Genomic DNA, 17,919 nt, shown 5'->3' on the forward strand with positions numbered 1-17,919 from the left:
TCATAATTATATACTTAACAGAATTTGTTCTAGATCATTTATATTAAATTCATTGACTAAAATCAAAACAAAATTGTATCAAAATACAATAAAATAAATGCAAAAATTCAATAAGCTTGTTGAAAAAAATCGAGACAAATTAGGATTAAGTTGCTCTATTTGTTCTTATTTGAAATATTATATTAGTTTATAAATTGTTTAATTGAAATTATATAATCACCCCTAGGATAATGATTATTTCCTACTTAGTCGATATTTCTGTTGTATAGGTCGATTCACTAAAGCTGGTGCGGATTTTTTATTGAAAATATTGACAATTCAGTACAAATCTCGCGTCAGCTCTTAAAAATTTAACTATGGTAAAGAAAATATGCTCTCATAATTAAATTCCCTATACAGTAGGCTCCCATAATCGAACTATTTGGTCTAGCCATACGTTCTGTTACAATGTAAACTGTATAGAACAACAATGATATAATAAAGGCTTATTAAACAAACTTTATATACGTAAGATATGGTACGTATTTTAGTGAGACTGGCACGCTTAATACAAAGTTTATTTATTGTATTATTTATTTAGTAGGTTCCTTATATCTTAGAGTCTGGCTACCGAAATCTTACACAAATTTTAGGCGCGAAATTAAAAAAATCTGGTTACACTTTGTGTAGTAGGAGTTAGTGTTGATACTAGAACATATTTTTGATTTTCTGTGCACACTTAAGGTACCTAAGGAAATCAGTTAAATATTGGGACCGTGCGAAGTGCGTGGTGGGGGTAAGTAAAGCGATCCCAGCGCATAAGGTGGTAAAAATTTGAACTAACTGCGGATAGCGTCTTTAACATTTCGTACAATTATATGGCTCGAAATGAAACTTCGATTTACGATTACTCCTGAAATATTCATTTAAATTGTATGGTGTAAGGGACCATTGCAATCTGTATGAAATGCTTAATATAACTAACGTATTTATTTTGATAATTGTTAATAATGTATCCATGTAAATAGCTTTGCAAATGCCACATATTACGTGATCTTTTTCTAGAAGTTAAGAATGGATATAGTAAGTTATCCTTAAAAGATAGACATTTCACATCGCGGACTTTTTCGTAGACCTATGAATGAGAAACAACCCCACCATACATTGTGTTGTTATAGCTCAAACGGATTAGGCAGCGTTTTCGATTAAAGCTCCTAGCCAACGTGATTTTTTCCGACAACATCGTTATATTTCAAACAATTTACACAAAACCTTAACAAGTTATATACTTAAGCCTTCCTCAAGAATCACTCTATTGATAGATGAAAGTCGTATGAAAATCCGTTCAGTAGTTTTTAGTTTTGGAGTAGTTTTATAAGATGTAGTGAATTGACGTTTTCCCCTATAATTGCGGACGCTAGGTTGCGTGACAGTCGTGCACGCTCCCAATACGTTGACGTGCACTCAAAGTCAGCTTACAAAATATGGATTGTGTCGTCCGAAATAAATGATTTTTATTTTTTATTTTATTTATTTATAATTTCTACCACTACGTAAAATATAAAGACATATATAGACATGTTTTGCCAAGATATTTTTATATATTGTATATTGTTAAATCAAATTACTACTGACCAGTCACTTTACTCCACAGATGTCTTCTAAATATTGGTTTTCAGTAACTCGTTACGTTCCAATGTTTGGATTTCATTGATATTTTCCAGTAGGTACTTAAAGTATCAAAATAGTAATAGAGCACCAACCTACTAAATCGTTTACGACTTGTAAATATAACAGTTTTTCGCTATGTATAGCGTTGTAACGCTTCACGTCAACTTCACACATTGTCGTAATTATTTACAAGCTTAAATAATAGTTTCCCGACCCCACTCGGCATAGTCATTTTTAATATTATTTAAAATAAACCCCTTATAAACCTCGAACAATTTGAATGAATGACATAAATTGACAACAGCCTTTAGGTTTTTTTTAATCATAGACAATTGGTGATACATCAAGGAAAAATCTGTCAACAATATTTGGCTAGCCAGACTACCTACATAAAATAATTTAAAAAACTAACTTCTTTTAATTAATAGCTAGACCCCGCTATCGGAGGTGCAAAATGGTAGCTGCCAATTTTGGAGCCATTCTTAGGGATGGGTAAAAAATATTTTTAAATACTTGCTACATGTCGATGATTATAGCTATATGTCGATAATTTTTCTTTACCATAATGATAGTCTAAGACTTTAATTAACGTGTTATTAAATGATCAATATGAGTAGGACATACGTTGTGGATTTTCTCTTGATGGGATTTCGACTCCATTTGCTTCTTAATATTCCAATATCTGGAAATAATGTGTACACTGCAAATGGTACAGTAAATTTTTTCTTAGGTTTATTGCTGGAGATCAGGGTGTTCTGCAAGAAGTGACTCCATTTTCTATTATATAAAATATTGTATTCGAATGAAATATGCTTGTAAACACAGCTAAATAATCGAAGATATTGTTGTAAGATGACATTGATTATCTATTGACGTAAGTAACTTATTATCAGTATAAGCGGCCAGTATTAACCTCTATTGAAAAGGTTGATCTCAAGAGCGTTCATGCACTGCCCTGCAACACAAAGTATAAGAAAAGTAAAATAGCAACAATAGCTTTTTTGTTGTACTAATAACGGTTTATATTTCTAATGTTTACGATTATCATGGATCCCAAAAACATGTTAAATTGTAGTCACATAAATGGTAATTATACACAAATAAAATAATTGTACAGAAAAATCAAGTATCGATATCGACATCATAAATATTTTTACCTATCCCTAAGAACTAGACAGCTACCATTTTGCACCTCCGATAGCGGGGTCTATTAATAGCCATAGTAGACGATTATATTTGTAACAGAATTTATGGCTAGACTATATAAAATCTTATTAATACGTACCTATACTGCCCTTATAAGCCCAATGGCAGTATCTCAAAGACTAAAGAGGTTGAAAATGAGCTTGAATTATGAATTTTAAGAATTAAGAAATAAAAAGTATATATACGTTTGCATTCAATTTTGATTTAAGATACCGTTGATTGGCTTGGCAGGGCAGTATTTTACTTTAGTACTAGATCAAAATATGGTTAATCTAGCTGCATTTTTTAAAATCGTTGGTATATTCTCAATGAACACTTGAGTATGGACTTGTTTTCTTCACTGACCAAAGAACTCGCAAACCCCCTTTTTACAATACATAACACTCGTATGCCCTAATACAATACATTAGGGCATACTCTCGATATTATGCATCGCTGCCAGTTGAGTGTTGATAGACGCTTCCATTAAGTAAACCTCTGAGTTTATTCTGTCACTCCAAGACGTGTAAATAATTACGGCTTAAAAAATCGTTTTTCCATATAAGTCCAACGGTTATTTGGTCAGTCCTACGAATTGAATAGTAACCTAGATAAGCTAAAGCTACGGCTACGTTAACCTGACCTCGGCGTAGCAGGCGTCGCACACGCGCACGGGCCTGGTGTTGCCGGCCAACGCCACGGCCTTGTCGCTGCACGCGCTGCAGAATATGTGGCCGCAGCGTCTGCAGTGGTGCTGGAAACAAACAATACTAGCTAATTAGTCTTAGTGCTTTTTAGACTAATATGGATCACACATGAACTCTAACGAGTATCAGAGAAGCCTCCCTGTTTGTTGGCTCGAAGCGTAAATGTCAAGTTTATGTTTTCGATTTAGGCTACAAGATGGGAGACCCTACGATGCACAGGGGAGCGCACGTGAACTGTAGTTGGCAGCATGTGTATATTGGCGTGAATTTACAACGTCAAGTTAAAGTTTTCAAATGAAGTCACAAGGTAGCAGAGGCCCACCCGCGAAAAACGAATCTACGAAAAACGCTTTCTATCGCTGGAATATGCAAGACCGGTAAAGAGGTAGGTAGATAACAAATAAAAAGAGGATTTCGATTTTTCGATGTTGGCGGTATGCCCTCAGAACCTCCAGCGCGCACGGACCCTATAAAAACTTGATATGACATAATTAGATATTAAATTCAAGTTTGAATTCATAATTTCATTCTCGAGGATGGCCCCGGCTATTAAACCGATCTTTTGTTGTTAGTTAAAATTATATCATTGTCTCATTGACTAGATAGTCTAATTAGGTATAGGTATGTATTAAGTTATAAACGGACCAAGCAACGAGTATGCTTGCACGCATATTTGAACAAGAAAAAATATTCTGATAACAACAAGGGCGTAATGACAATTGAATTAGGTTCGCTACCTATCAGAGCAGAATCCCATTATGCCACTAAAATAAAAATGTATGTCAAGGCAAACCGAGCAAAAACTTCTTTAACTGGTTTCGTTCTTTCCCCGACAGGGTGAAGACGATAAACGAACGCACTCAAACTACTCCATTCGGGAAAAAAGTCTGTCAACGATTGTAACCGAAAACATCCGAGATGCGGAGATGCTGTAATGGAATCATGAGATAGGCCCAAGCCGATTCTTCTTCGATAAATATGAGTTCCTTAGTTATTTCATAAAAGGAAATGCTTACTTTCCGCCTCGCTATCGTAAACTCTTTGGCACAGGCCGTGCAGACCGTCGCGTCCTTGTCGCAGGTCCAGTTCGGCGTGTCATCGGCGGATGCCGTCAAGGCTTCCTTCTCTAACAATTCGGCTAACTGTAGCTTGTTCTCGCTTAACGTCGCACCAACTTCTTCTAAGGTTTTCTGAGCTTCGCTATATTGGGTCTTGAGTATGTGTTGTTCTTCTTGTAGGGATAGATATTTCTGGAAGAGAAAATTAAGTATTCATGAAAAATTTGTGCCTGTGCTATATTTATGGCTTTGTGTGTTCTGTGAAATAAAGAGTTAATACATAGGTTCATATGGCATTACGCCAGTGGTGAGAGTTTAAGTCCGTAACTTTGGTACAGCTGCAAGTTGACTGGTGCCGTATTATGTAAGTACAGGATTGGCAAATAAGAAGACATTTTGTTTTTAAATTTTAACTATATTAAGTTCAAAGATTATTAAGTATTGTTTAAAAATATATTATTCAGGGTTGGTAAATACATGCAGAACATACTGTCTGATATATGTCCACCACTAACAGCAGGCAAATGTGAGCCCTTATTATCGCAATATTCAGCATATTTTCGCATATTATCGGCGTTATTAATGGTACGTAATTCATGTCGGATGGTCGGTTTTAACTGTTTAAATTACATGACCTTGTTAGCATAGACACGTAATTTTTTTTGGGTGCCAATGACTGTCACTGTTTCTCGAAATCAATCGAGCAAAAATTTAAAAAATGCTTGCTGCTAGAGCTATAATTATGAAAATATATTTAATCAATTTTGCACTTAATATAACTAAAATTGAAAACAAAGTGTAGTGTCATATTTGGGTTAGGGCTTTACACTATTACAAGCTCACCTGTCCAATAGATTTGAGAGATTCTACTTCTTGTGTCAACATTGATATTTTGTCTCGGTCACGTATCATCGACTCCTGTAATACAAAAATAACTTATTTTTCTATATATAGGTACTATTACAAATTGCATTTATTCAATATTTTGCATTTTAGCATTAGAACATGTGAACCCCAACATTCTTTCATTAATCTCCCCCGTATTGTGACAGACGGGCAAATACGGAACCCTACACTGAGAGTGGCTCAACACGCTCTTGGCCGGGTTTTTGTATCTAACCTGTTAACTTCTAGAACCCAAACTAACAATTCATATATTCAAATTCCTTTATTCATTAATTTACATTTTTTACATGACAAAAGGGTAATTCATATAATTACGTCGAATTAAAATTCAATCCATTAAAATAAAACAATATAAAAATAATCATTCAAATATCCAAAAAATTCTGACATGTTACAAAAGGCATTTGTAGTGCGCCATTTTTTTTTATTGACTGTAGAATGTCAGGTCATTTTCAATTATAAGTAGATCACTATCGTAAGCATCGCAACAATGCAATTTTAGTTATGCGTTCAGGGATTAATGGTGCCCAGCTATGATAATATTTATTATACGTGCTTCATCAAGAGATTAAAAGTTTAAAACCCATAGCATAGAGGCTCTTGAGATTTATGTTCCACACAGAATAAATAACAGAACTGACACCTAGTAACAGCCAGTTATCGACTGAGGAAATCGGCAAAAATACTTCTCTAACAGGGCGTATTCATTACGTAAGTATACCTGTAGCGAAGTCCTCCACTCGCGTTCTATCCTCAGATCCCCCTCGGCGGTCACTGCTCTCGTCTCCGCGGCCGCAGCCTTCTGCCCCAGTGACCGGGCGCTCTCTTCCAAACTTTTTCTAGCAGCCTTATCTTCCTTTAACCTGTACGTGTATCTTATTATATTTAGGGACCTGAAGTCTACAGCGAAAATCAAACTTTCATTACCTGCCCCTCTATCGCTTTTGCAAATTCGAGCGTTAGAGAGGTAAATAGGCGAAATAACGATGTGGTTCGCGATATGCTCTCTGTTTAACACAGTTTAAATCCCCATTTCCCCGCTTTTGCGCCATGCCCCCATATAGGTAGGTACCGTAGTTCCTGCTGGCACTGCGATTCATTTAATCATCAGAGTAAGCTAGCGATAATTTTAGGAAGCTATCTAGCACGCTTTGTGATTTGAATTTCGTGAAGGATTGAAGAGTTTGGTTCATAAAATAAGCTAACAACTGAGCCATATAGTTAAGTATAATCGGTCTATTATGATCTGCAGCGCCAGAAGAATTTGCGGAAACTACTTGCACTTACAATGAGCTTGATGCAGCATCTCGATATAATAGATGGAGGAGTAGGTATGTATTATACCTACATAGGGACAGTCGACATTAAAGAAATGTTTACACTTTTGCACGTTACTCATTTGTAATAAGGCGAAAAATGTAAACATCCTTTGACGTCGACTGTGCTTTGTGGAACTGATTTGATTGACTACTCATAGTCGAATTTTTCTGCCTTGTTAAATATTCGCACGTGTGGTAACTATGGAAACAATTTCTACTTTTCTTTGTAGTCATCAATTACCTTTACAGCTCACATAGCTGAAGGTCTAATTGCCAGTGAGTTCTTTCCTGATTTTGTTTTCGTGGTACCAAATGCATTGTGTGTATTCCATACAAACATTTATGTTAAATTAAGACATACTGATCATCATATGTGGGTAATATATTAGGAATTTCTTTTTCTTCCTCATATAAGTATTTATAGCTACCTAAATTAGCATAGGCATGATTACCAAAATGAACCACAACAGTATCATTGAAATAATGAGAGATTGTATTAACAAAACAACGTGTATTGCAATTATTTTCTAGCTAATTTTATTTTATGGCAGCTTTGCAAATTATATAATAATAACAAGTACTTGTTGCCTATGTAGCTCTGGGTAAGTGGTCTAGCTGATTCAGCCCTATTATCATTACCTATAATTAATTAGTTTCACCAATTAAATATAGGTACCCAAACTGATGATCAACTGTTATTAAAACAATGGGTAATTACTAGTTATTAATTATTGAGTGGTAGGTATTATCAAAAACCTATTCCTCATATGAATTGTTCGATCAAAATCCATTTCAAGTTAGAATAATATTCTATTTTATAGGCGTATGAAATAAACATGCGTATGATTTTGATTAATAATCATAAGTGTAATGACTGTTGGGTGTGTCTATGTATCGAACATATTCATGACCACTGCACATAATTCAAAAATGCAACATAATCAACATTTTTTCTAAAAATAATACTTAGGTACTTGAAAATATATGGTTAGAAAGTTAATTTGCAATTCTAATTCTTAACCCGAAGAGTAGGGACCATCACTCATAAACGCATGCAAACACAAAGAAGGTAGTGGCAAACCTACACAATTAACATAAAAAAAACAAGCAAGTATTGTGGTATTCAATAAAATACAGTATGCGACTGAATATGCTTTATTATAAATATAATTTTACATAGCTAGTATCTCGGAATTACAAAACTATGAATAGGAATCTCAACTATCACTGGATTCCTTCACATTTGCTTAAGAATATCAAGCATTTTGATCACATTAGATATAATCAGTAAGTGCTAAGTATAATTGAGTTTTTATAATTCAACCGAATGAGATCAAACCATCCCTACAATTAATAGCTCGTCGATTTAGCAAGGTACAATAATAATACTGTAAATACAACTATATCTATAGTTAATTTTACAAAATAATTTTAGTTTTCTACATCATGTTTAATAATGCCCCTATTATTTTATTGTACGCCTAACAATCATCAAACATTTTTGTTAATTTAGTATTAAATAATAATGCATCTTATAGCTCAATAGATAAGTAAAATATATTTTAACGAATTTAGTAGAATCTGCTAAACAGATCTTATAATTATTTAAGTTAATCAAACTTAATACAAATAACGTAATATGTCTCATTGAAATATAACAACCAGAAGATCGTATAATCACAGCAACGAGAAGCTAAAGCAATAGTAGCATGGCCTCCGTGTAAAAACCCTTACAGTCCAATCCAGTTACATAGTCCAAAAATATACTATCAAAACATTGTACACAAATTGTGGGGGTTTGCCAATACCGAAGGTCGAAAGAGTTACCTACGACGCTAGTCAACCTCACGCAAGCTGTGCATTGCGGCACACCTAAGTGCTTCCAATATTGATATGTCAAGCGTTACATACATGAATAGTACAATGGATAGCGTAAGTCTAGGCACTCTTATTGACGGAAGGCTGGCCGGCCGCGGACGAGAAACAATGAAAGCATTTCCACGGCAATGTGACCTTGCGGTGTTGAGGTCTCTAGTCCGCCGCAGATCGCGGCCTCCCGCAGCCTGATGCTGTTATAGTAAAATGTTTGGAACCTACTTCTCATCAAGCTGATGTATCGTGCTGCCCATTGATTCAGTCTTTGCTTCCAATTTGGCTATTAGCTCTGTTTTATGTTTCAAGGAACTTTCACATTCCTAAAACAAGGCCATTAAAATTTAGCTGCATTAAAATAACATTTAGTTCATAGTGCGTTCAAAATTGTTAGTAACAAGCGAAAATATACAGTCTAAGCATGACATATCATGATTATTTTAAGATGAGAGTATATGCTCTCTAAACGTTGAACATGGGTACTGTTATTTATAATCGTTAGTAAATATATATATCATTTTAAGAAATATTGTTAAAGTACATTGATATTGCGGTTTAATTAGGAAATACCACCTCAATGTAACAGTAACAATCTACGACGAGCTCAGTATAACCAGAACGATAATTTGTACAATATCATTTAAGAAGATAAATAGTTTATTGGAATTATTAAAGCTGTTCTCTCATTTGGGCAATAGGTTTATCTTTGCTAGTGGCTCGTCGAAACGGTGGTATTTCCTGGAGGTTCAGTTTTTTATTAGGCGGGCCTTCGTCCTTGGCCTTCGAGCTCTTTTGACCTAAGTTATCAGTTTTGAGTTTCTCTAACTTTTCGCCAAAATTATTCTCGTTAGTAGTGGGAGATCTGAGCGCTTTGACCAGGTCGTGGTCGGGTCCTAGGAAGTGGTTATATTTCTCAATGTTGCTGAGTATTTTGCCGATTTGCTCGGCCTTGTCTTGCAGCCTGGCCACGATTTCGCCCTTCTGCGTCAATTCCATCTCGCACTCCTTCCGTACGACAAGCGCGGCATAGATAAATACACCATTTTATTAGTATAAGGCGAGTTAATATATATATATATGATAAACGGTACGAATTCTACATATATAAACAATAAAAATCTAATAAATAAGTCAAATATATACATTAATATAAAAAGTAAATATACAAGTAGTTACAGAATGAAACAAATAGATAAGTTTTTATATTATTAAAATGAAGATGATATCAAACGTTTAATTTAATTGAGTAAGTATTAGTCAATAAGCTAATGAGAACGCATGGGCGGGAGACATGCATCTCTGCGCCCACGCTCAATGAGCGGCCTTCGTGAGCGCCGTTCTTATCTGCCATTGTTACAACTGTGCGAACTCTGGGCAACACTCGACTCGACACTCCGAACATAATGAGGAGAGAGCTAATACACGCCAATTTAGAGGTCAATGTTAATGTTATGGTGATTTCTTCCGAGAATGGCTTCTCTATGTATAAGGTACTAATGCTAAACTATTGCTTAATGATCAAGAAATAATAATCAGAAATGGGTTATGTTAAGTCCTGGCTTTTTATAGTTTGTTACACTAAGTAATTACCCTAATTAAGCTCATGCATTCGAATTTATAATTTTAAGCGAGTTAAGGTGGCTTACCTGTAATTTTTTGTACATTTCCAAATTAATTAATTTGATATCATCAAGTTGTCGTCGTAGAGATATTATTGTGTCTTGTTTATCATGTATGTCTTTTTCCAATAATTTCATAGCTACCTCCATCTCAGCTTTTAATGAAATCTGTAAAATAAATAAGTTATAATAAGTGATTGGCGGTGGAAATTCCTTTTTATAAAATAAAATAAAAATATTTATTTATATACCTGTAAATCCAGTTCTCTTTGCAGCTCCACATTTTTCTTTCTTTCTTCCTCCAGTACTCGACCTAATTCGCTATCTTTTTCGTTCTTAGTCTTATCAGACGTGACACTCTTGACACTGCGTTTCTCCTGAAAACATTAATATGATTCATTATTTATATTTTATGTTGTGTCTACAACACAGCCTATTTTATTCTTCTATTATTTTTTTACAGGTTTATGTAATAAATAATAAGTATAGTAGCTAGTTCTTGTTTATATGAGTACGTGTTGTATATGATAAACAGCAATAATAATAACGAAAGACGACGCTTAGTGACGTTGTAATGACATCACCAATCTACTTGTTTACATTTGTTTAAGTTGCATTTTAAGCATTAATACATATTTCGCAATATTTCACTATCCTCACCTCTTCATCCGACTGAAGCTCAGTTACTTTCATCCTACTATCTTTGTTGATGTCTTGACCTGGACAAAAAGAACACGTGTTATAGCGCGGCACATAAATAAACACACTTCCAATAAGTCACAAAAAGTCTAAAACCGGGCACAAAATAACACTAATCTATTATTAGCTAACTCACAAGACCTCGTCCAAAAGGTCGGACGCGTTTGATTTTTTGCCGTGGTATTGCCCATTTAACGTAAGCGATAGAGCATAACGGGCCGAGCGCAGAATTGACGGACATCAAAATACGTGCGACAACTCCAGCATACTAATGCCTACTAAACCGCGTGAGTCATGGGAAGTGTTAGACTGCAAGGTGTCTTATCTACTGTCCTCTATCCGTGTATTGTTATTCGCATCGCGATTTTGATATGCGCTGGCTCATTAGTTTGATGAGTTTGCGCCCGACAGACACGCGAATTCGAGGAATAATTAAAATATCGCCAAAACACACGTGAAAGGGACAACCAGTATTTGGAAGACTGTTACTGTTATAACTGTTATAAGACATACCAGCATTACTAGCAATTATAACGTCTTGTGTGGCTAACGAATATGATTGATGAAGTCTTTTTTAATCTTTTCTTCTTCAATCTTATTAATCTTTTTATTTTATTATATTAGGCTTGTGCACAAATCAAGCGAGTTTTTCCGGCTAGTTGATGAATGTCGTCGTTAGTGAACTGTCGATTATATTTATATTATGTTGTGATGAAAAGTAACGCTTAATTGACAAAAACAAAACTATTCTATTTTAAAACTTGGATTTGTAGTTACTTAAGTACATAACTAAAGTAAAGAATGTAGACAAACTTGGGCCAATTTCTACCTAAACTCCGCAAAACTATTAGCTTGGCATTAGCATCCCTGCATGAATATAATAGTTTTGCTGCCTGTACTTTGGCACAATGATCATTCTAACAATTGACACGGCTGAAAGTGCCGTAAGTATAAATTTCCTTGACCTTAGGTACATGTGTCGTGATTCTGTCAGCGGATTTTGTCACAACACGAATAAAATGTCTATTTAATACTCGTACAAATGCGCATTATTCGCATGCACTCTACCTACGTTTTATTACGACTACAAAGTGCGTACGACAGCAGTATTTGAAGGACACTTGTAATTTGCATAATTATCAGCATTAGACAACACAGCACTTAGTATAATACAAACATTTATTAACGGACTTACCCAATGCATGTTTTAGTTGATTATTCTCTTCGACCAAAGTGATCATTGTGTTTTTGGCAATCGCTAGGTCTTCCTTCATTAAGGCGTTCGTTGTAGTCAGACTTTCAACTTTGGCTTGCAGATTAGCTACCGTTGCGCTAAAATGTATAAAAGTAGATTGTTATTGGCTATTGTAAATGATGTATTAGTTTCTGGGCTGTTTAACTTTTTGATGACCAATAAAATGTGAATTTTGACAGATATTCGTGACAAAAATGAGCCAGAATGTATACAAAAAAAATGGTTTCTGATGATTCGCTAAGTCTACATAATTATGAAATTATATGACATATCTATAATCATAAAACACCCTATTAGGCATCAACGACTCGCAAATGGTTCGATTTAACAACAGATATTTATTCACCATATATATGTACCTCTAATATATAGGTATAGCAGAACCATTAATAAAGGAATAAATCAAGTTTAAATGCCCGTGTAACGGCGGTTTTTATGAATTTCAAACCGCCGATACAGGCGAGTCAAATCAACTTCATATATTCACCAATTTAGCTACGCAACAATTTTAAACAATGCTATAAATTCATAGATACAGGCGTTGTGAACCACTTGCACTATTTAATTAGTGTAACATCTGAGGAAAATAACTCACTTGAGATGTCGATTGAGTTCCTCGATGTAGTTCTTTTGATCTAACATGGTGTTGATATGGCGCTGCTTCGGCTCCGTGTTGGCGTTGTTGGTGGTGGTGGTAAGGTCGCTAGAGGAGTTGCTGCCTCGGAGGTACAGCGAGAAATCAATCACTCCTTGCTGGCTGTCCAAATCTTCCTCCTAAAACAAGGTACGATTCTTTAACTAAGAACCATTTCGGTTTAGTCGACCGGCCGCGAGTAAACCGTAAACCTAATTGCTTGCTACCTTGACACACAGATTGTGGTCGACGACATTCAGGCCGACGAGCAGGCCGGTGACGATAACGGCCTCGTCGTTCAGCATGAAAGCATGCGGCTCGAAGAATTCCAATAACCTTATTTAATCGACTAGCCGTGAGTAAACAGTATACATACGTACTTTAGTATCTTGATACCCAAATTACAATTGACGAAGTTGAAGCCCACGAGCGGGGTGGTGATGATAACGGCCTAGTCTTTCAGCGAGGGAGCATGCGGCTCGAAGTATTCCAGTAATATAATTTAGTCAGCCAGCGTTGAGCAAACCGTAAACGTAATTGCGTTAGTACCTTGACACACAAATTGCAGTCGACGACGTTGAGACCGACGAGCAGCCCCGTGATGATCACGGCCTCGTCGTTCAGCATAAGGGCATGCGGCTCAAAGTATTCCTCGAGCGTGTCCTCTCGATGCTCCAGCAGGAGTCGCATGTAGTCCGCAAGGCGCTTCTGCATCAGCGCAAGTCGGAGCCAGGCGCGCGCACGGCCCATTGCGGTTCTAATAATAAATAACACATTTGCTAGTAATGCTATAAATTAGAGACAAACTTGACAGACAAATCAGTTTGCGAGACATGCTACTCATAAAAACGCTTTGATGAAGAGAGGTTGCCAAAAGGGTGCAACCGATAAACGCGACTATCGTGTGATTACAGGAAGTCATTCGAAAGAAAGTATAATAATATTTTGAATTACGTTGTTCGGACATTTGTATAAAAATTTAAAATAATGTTATGCATACAGTATGCATTTTTGTTATTCTTTCAGAAGTCACTGTAAACTGCGTTTACGTTGGCGTGTAACATACTTGACGGTTGGAAGATCTCGGACACTGGCGGTAATATCGGCTGCTTCTGGCGAGTATTTTTCAACCATCTGTAGAATATCCCATAGCTCCTTTTTAGGACCAAGAAGACCCTGCAAATGCTGTTCAAATTAAAAACAATCCATTTGTTTTTTAACAAGTATCAGTATCACCGTTAGTAACTTTTCTTTGAATATCTTTTTTTTTTTATAAAGACCCTTCGAATAAAATACCTTTTTCGGTTTAAGTCCATGACGCATGACATGTTCGAGGACGATGAAGAAGTGGTGCAGCGGCAAATGGTCGCTGTCCAACATCCGTCCATATCGCAGCGATTGTTCGATTAGCTCCTTAACGATCAACTTGGAGATATTCACCAGGTTGCTGCGCTCTATGACCACGGGGTCACGTGCTACAAGGAAAACATTGTATGTAACAATTGGATAACTCAAACGTAACCTGACGTAAACAAAATGCGTCTCGTTTGTTACCCATTAAAGAATGCATAGGATCGTCGGGCGAGGTGATAACGCCCGGCTCGGCAGGCTTTATATAGGAATCCTGCATTTCCATGTCTTGCAATTCCTTTAGACAGAGCCACTCTCCGTCGACCGAGACACGGAAGTTGCAGAGATAGATGGTGTCTTGTGCGCCGGCCATGTCGTCTCCGTTCCCGTCGCCCTGGTTGATGTTGGAGGGAACGCCTAACTCAGGCAGGGGGTGCCCGTGGACCGCGGTCAACGAACGCATAATAAAGCGGCAAATAAACTTTCAAGCGAAACAACGAACACGCGAAGGTGAATCTTGAATCACTCTGTCGAATACATTTCACCGGGTAAAGCGCTTAATTTCCACAAGTTACTGTAAACTGGATGAACTGCCAGAACCACGCTATTTGCTAAATCTGCAAATTGCGTCTTACTTTTCACGATTCCGAATAACTTTTCCACCGAATTGGGAACATAAAATATTGATTTTCCACAGCATGACTACCTCCAAACATAGGAGGCAAAAAAATCAATACATGTAACTTGTGCTGCCATCTTTGAGCAGAGTTGAGAAATACGTTGCATGTGGACTGTCTAGTGGTTTTTTACGTAAGCCCATTGTAGTTCTTTTATAATGGAATAGATGTAGTTATAAAAAAGAATAATATAATACAAAAAAATATACATCAAAAGTACTCAAAAATTTTCTTGAATACTTTGTGGAAATACTTAGAAAATAAAGTATATAAATGTGCAGGGATTGTAACTTTTACCTGTAACCTAAATTATAACTTACATACATACTAGCTTCTACCCGCGATTTCGTCTCCATAGAATAATGAATACCGTGACAAATACTATCCTATGTCCTTCCCAGGGACTCTTTATCTCCATAGGTACAACAATTTTATCTAAATTGGTCTAGTGGCCTAAGAGTGAAGAGATAACAGATTGATAGACAGATATACACTTTTGCCTTTATAATATTATGCTTAAGGTGCATTGGGATAATTTCCAATGTGGGGTAATTTTGAAAATCGCAAATATCTACTAAACTAAAAAACTTTCTACTATAGCAAAAGTAACCAAGATGCCTTGGTAAGTGTTGCAGTAGTTTATGAATGTTTAGGTTTAGTTTAGACCACTTTCGTAATTATCCCAATGTACCTTATATGAACTTCTCAAAGTATGGCAATACTAGAAAAATGCTACTATGACATATTGCTTTTATGGATATAGTTGACATTTTTTTAGTTACCTACTCACTGTATTATGATGAACTATCCATTGAATTAGATTATTTAGTTATACGCAACATGTGTAAAGGTACCAATTGACTGATTAATTAGATTTAATTTAATTTACAGTGTTTGTTAGGTAGCCTTATTTTTTAAATAAATTCTAGAAAGATATAGCTATTATGCTGATCAGAAAGGTACAACAAGTTTTTAGAGACTTCCATACAAAGTATTATTTAAAACAACAAGATTTGTATGGAAATTTGGCACACATTCAATGGAGGGTGGAAGATTGTTAAAGAGTTAGGATATACATGGTGTAACATGAGGAAACCAAAAGATTTTAACAGTGTATTCCTGATCACATTTAGAGACTAAAATGTCATATAAACTTTTCTGGATTTTGCCTAGTTTCAGAGTTAATAGCAATTTAAAAACAACAATATTTTATTGTAACTTAGTGCAAAACAACTTTTGGTGATGATGGCATTATGGGGTGTAGTCTAAATATCTTTATTGATAGATGTCTAAAAGAGACAAATAACCTTTGCAAAAACTAGGTTTTACAAAAAAAAACACTACTTAACCATTAGCTTTTCATGTATGTACATGTACAAATACATTAAAAATTTTGATAAATTTACTTAAACTCAAATAACATTTTTTCTTTCTGTTGGCCTCAGAAGTGCACAGTTAAAATCTTTCTGTTTCCTCATGTCACATTGTGTATACTATGAAGTGTAAACTAAGTAGCGGGTTGCTGCAAATAATTATTATGTGTATCATTTTCACTTATGTTGAGAGGGTGTAAAATAATTCTGGTGCCTATGGAAATATCAAACTCAGGTCATTGTGAAGGAATTCAATCATATCCAACTTACTCATATCCCTTCCCTTCCTCGCATTTTTTGTTGTTCCAGCATTTTGCCATGGCTCATGGGAGTGTGGGGTCCGCTTTGCAACTAATCCCAAGAATTGGCATGGGCACTAGTTTCTACGAAACCGACTGCCATCTGACCTTTCAACCTAGAGGGTAAACTAGGCCTTATTGGGCATAGTCTGGTTTCCTCACAATGTCTTCCTTCAAAAAAAGCGACTAGTAAATATCAAATGATATTTTGTACATAAGTTCCGAAAAACTCATTGGAACGAGTCGGGGTTCGAACTTGCGACCTCCGGATTGCAAGTTGCACGCTCTTACCGCTAGGCCACCAGCGCTTCTACTCACATAAAAATTACTCATATATTGTAATTTATTATTATTGGCCTAATTTAGTGTCCCACTGCTGAGCAAAGGCCTGGCTACCTTTCCTCCATTTCACTCTGTCATTTGTACTACCAGTCTGGGTTATTAACAGAAAAATATATTCAAGTTACATTTTATTTGACATAAGGAAACACATTGTTGAAAGTTTTAATATTTAAAGGATGTTTGGTTTGATATCATAATGTAAAGTTGCATTAAACACAATTGCTATTCACTGAATTATTTTTAGCTGCACTATGAATTATTACGCCTATAACGGTCCAGAATAAAAAAAAAAAAAAAAAACTATACAAACATTATCAATTTATCACCCCTTTTAAGTCCCAAAAAATTCAGCATAACAAAATATACAAATAGATTGTGTTACAGGGTGGTCAATTTTGCCATATACTATTTAAGTGAGCCCTATCAAGGGTCAATTAGTATTATAATTAAATACATCCACAACTCTGTCTAAATAGCAAATATTGTTGCTTGAACAAGGTGGCTTTTATAGTACACCAAAAACTGTAGTTGTTCAAGGTATCTTACAATAATTACAGTATGATGTCATATAAAAAATAGTGAAATTATTGTTTACGAGATACAACTGACGTATTGTTCACTTATCACTGATAATACAAAGTAATTATGTAAATTGTTGACTTCCTATGTCATTCACGTACACGTCATAGGTAATTTACTTATGTAAAATAAGCGGAGTACTTACATTTTGAACTGAAAAAGTAAGATCTTTCGGGTCTGGATAAGAGTAAGTCCGGCCATTTGTCTTCTTTTGTAGATGTTACAGATGGAGATCTCTCGAATGATGGCTCCTTTACGGACGCCGTTGATGTGGCCGGAGATAATTCTGATTTCTGTTCTTTAGAGGAGGCCATAATTACACACGGGTTTTAAAAAACATTTCGATTAAGACGATTGCGAAAAAGTAAATTCAATTCATAACAAAAAGTTTATTT

General features: G+C 35.6%; 1 protein-coding gene across 5 annotated transcripts; it reads right to left on the bottom strand.

The window, feature by feature from the left end:
* Positions 1-311: 311 nt before the first annotated feature.
* LOC133516012 (RUN and FYVE domain-containing protein 2) lies at positions 312-17,919 on the bottom strand. Of its 5 annotated transcripts, none has more exons than XM_061848683.1 (14): positions 17,670-17,919; positions 14,201-14,379; positions 13,971-14,089; positions 13,454-13,661; positions 12,866-13,044; positions 12,211-12,347; positions 10,977-11,035; positions 10,568-10,693; positions 10,344-10,484; positions 8,923-9,020; positions 6,228-6,369; positions 5,444-5,518; positions 4,559-4,792; positions 312-3,589 (listed from the first exon to the last, which is right to left on the bottom strand). In XM_061848683.1, the coding sequence occupies exons 1-14, from the start codon at positions 17,836-17,838 to the stop codon at positions 3,464-3,466; spliced, it is 1,992 nt and encodes a 663-aa protein (XP_061704667.1). In that variant the 5' UTR covers positions 17,839-17,919; the 3' UTR covers positions 312-3,463. The 5 variants fall into 5 exon arrangements, with proteins under 5 accessions (XP_061704667.1, XP_061704664.1, XP_061704665.1 ...); XM_061848680.1 differs by lacking the exon at positions 17,670-17,919 and adding an exon at positions 14,459-15,080; XM_061848681.1 differs by lacking the exon at positions 17,670-17,919 and adding an exon at positions 14,459-15,079 and having other exon boundaries at positions 13,971-14,080.

The sequence above is a fragment of the Cydia pomonella genome, chromosome 3 (genome assembly GCF_033807575.1).
Source record: "Cydia pomonella isolate Wapato2018A chromosome 3, ilCydPomo1, whole genome shotgun sequence".
NCBI classification, from domain to species: domain Eukaryota; kingdom Metazoa; phylum Arthropoda; class Insecta; order Lepidoptera; family Tortricidae; genus Cydia; species Cydia pomonella.

Coding starts and splice junctions, on each gene's coding strand:
- LOC133516012 (XM_061848680.1), bottom strand. CDS start 14,717: ATGCGTTCGTTGACCGCGGTCCACGGGCACCCCCTGCCTGAGTTAGGC. Junction 14,090..14,200: donor ATGGACTTAAACCGAAAAAG/GTATTTTATTCG, acceptor TAATTTGAACAG/CATTTGCAGGGTCTTCTTGG. Junction 10,694..10,976: donor AGCTTCAGTCGGATGAAGAG/GTGAGGATAGTG, acceptor TAATGTTTTCAG/GAGAAACGCAGTGTCAAGAG.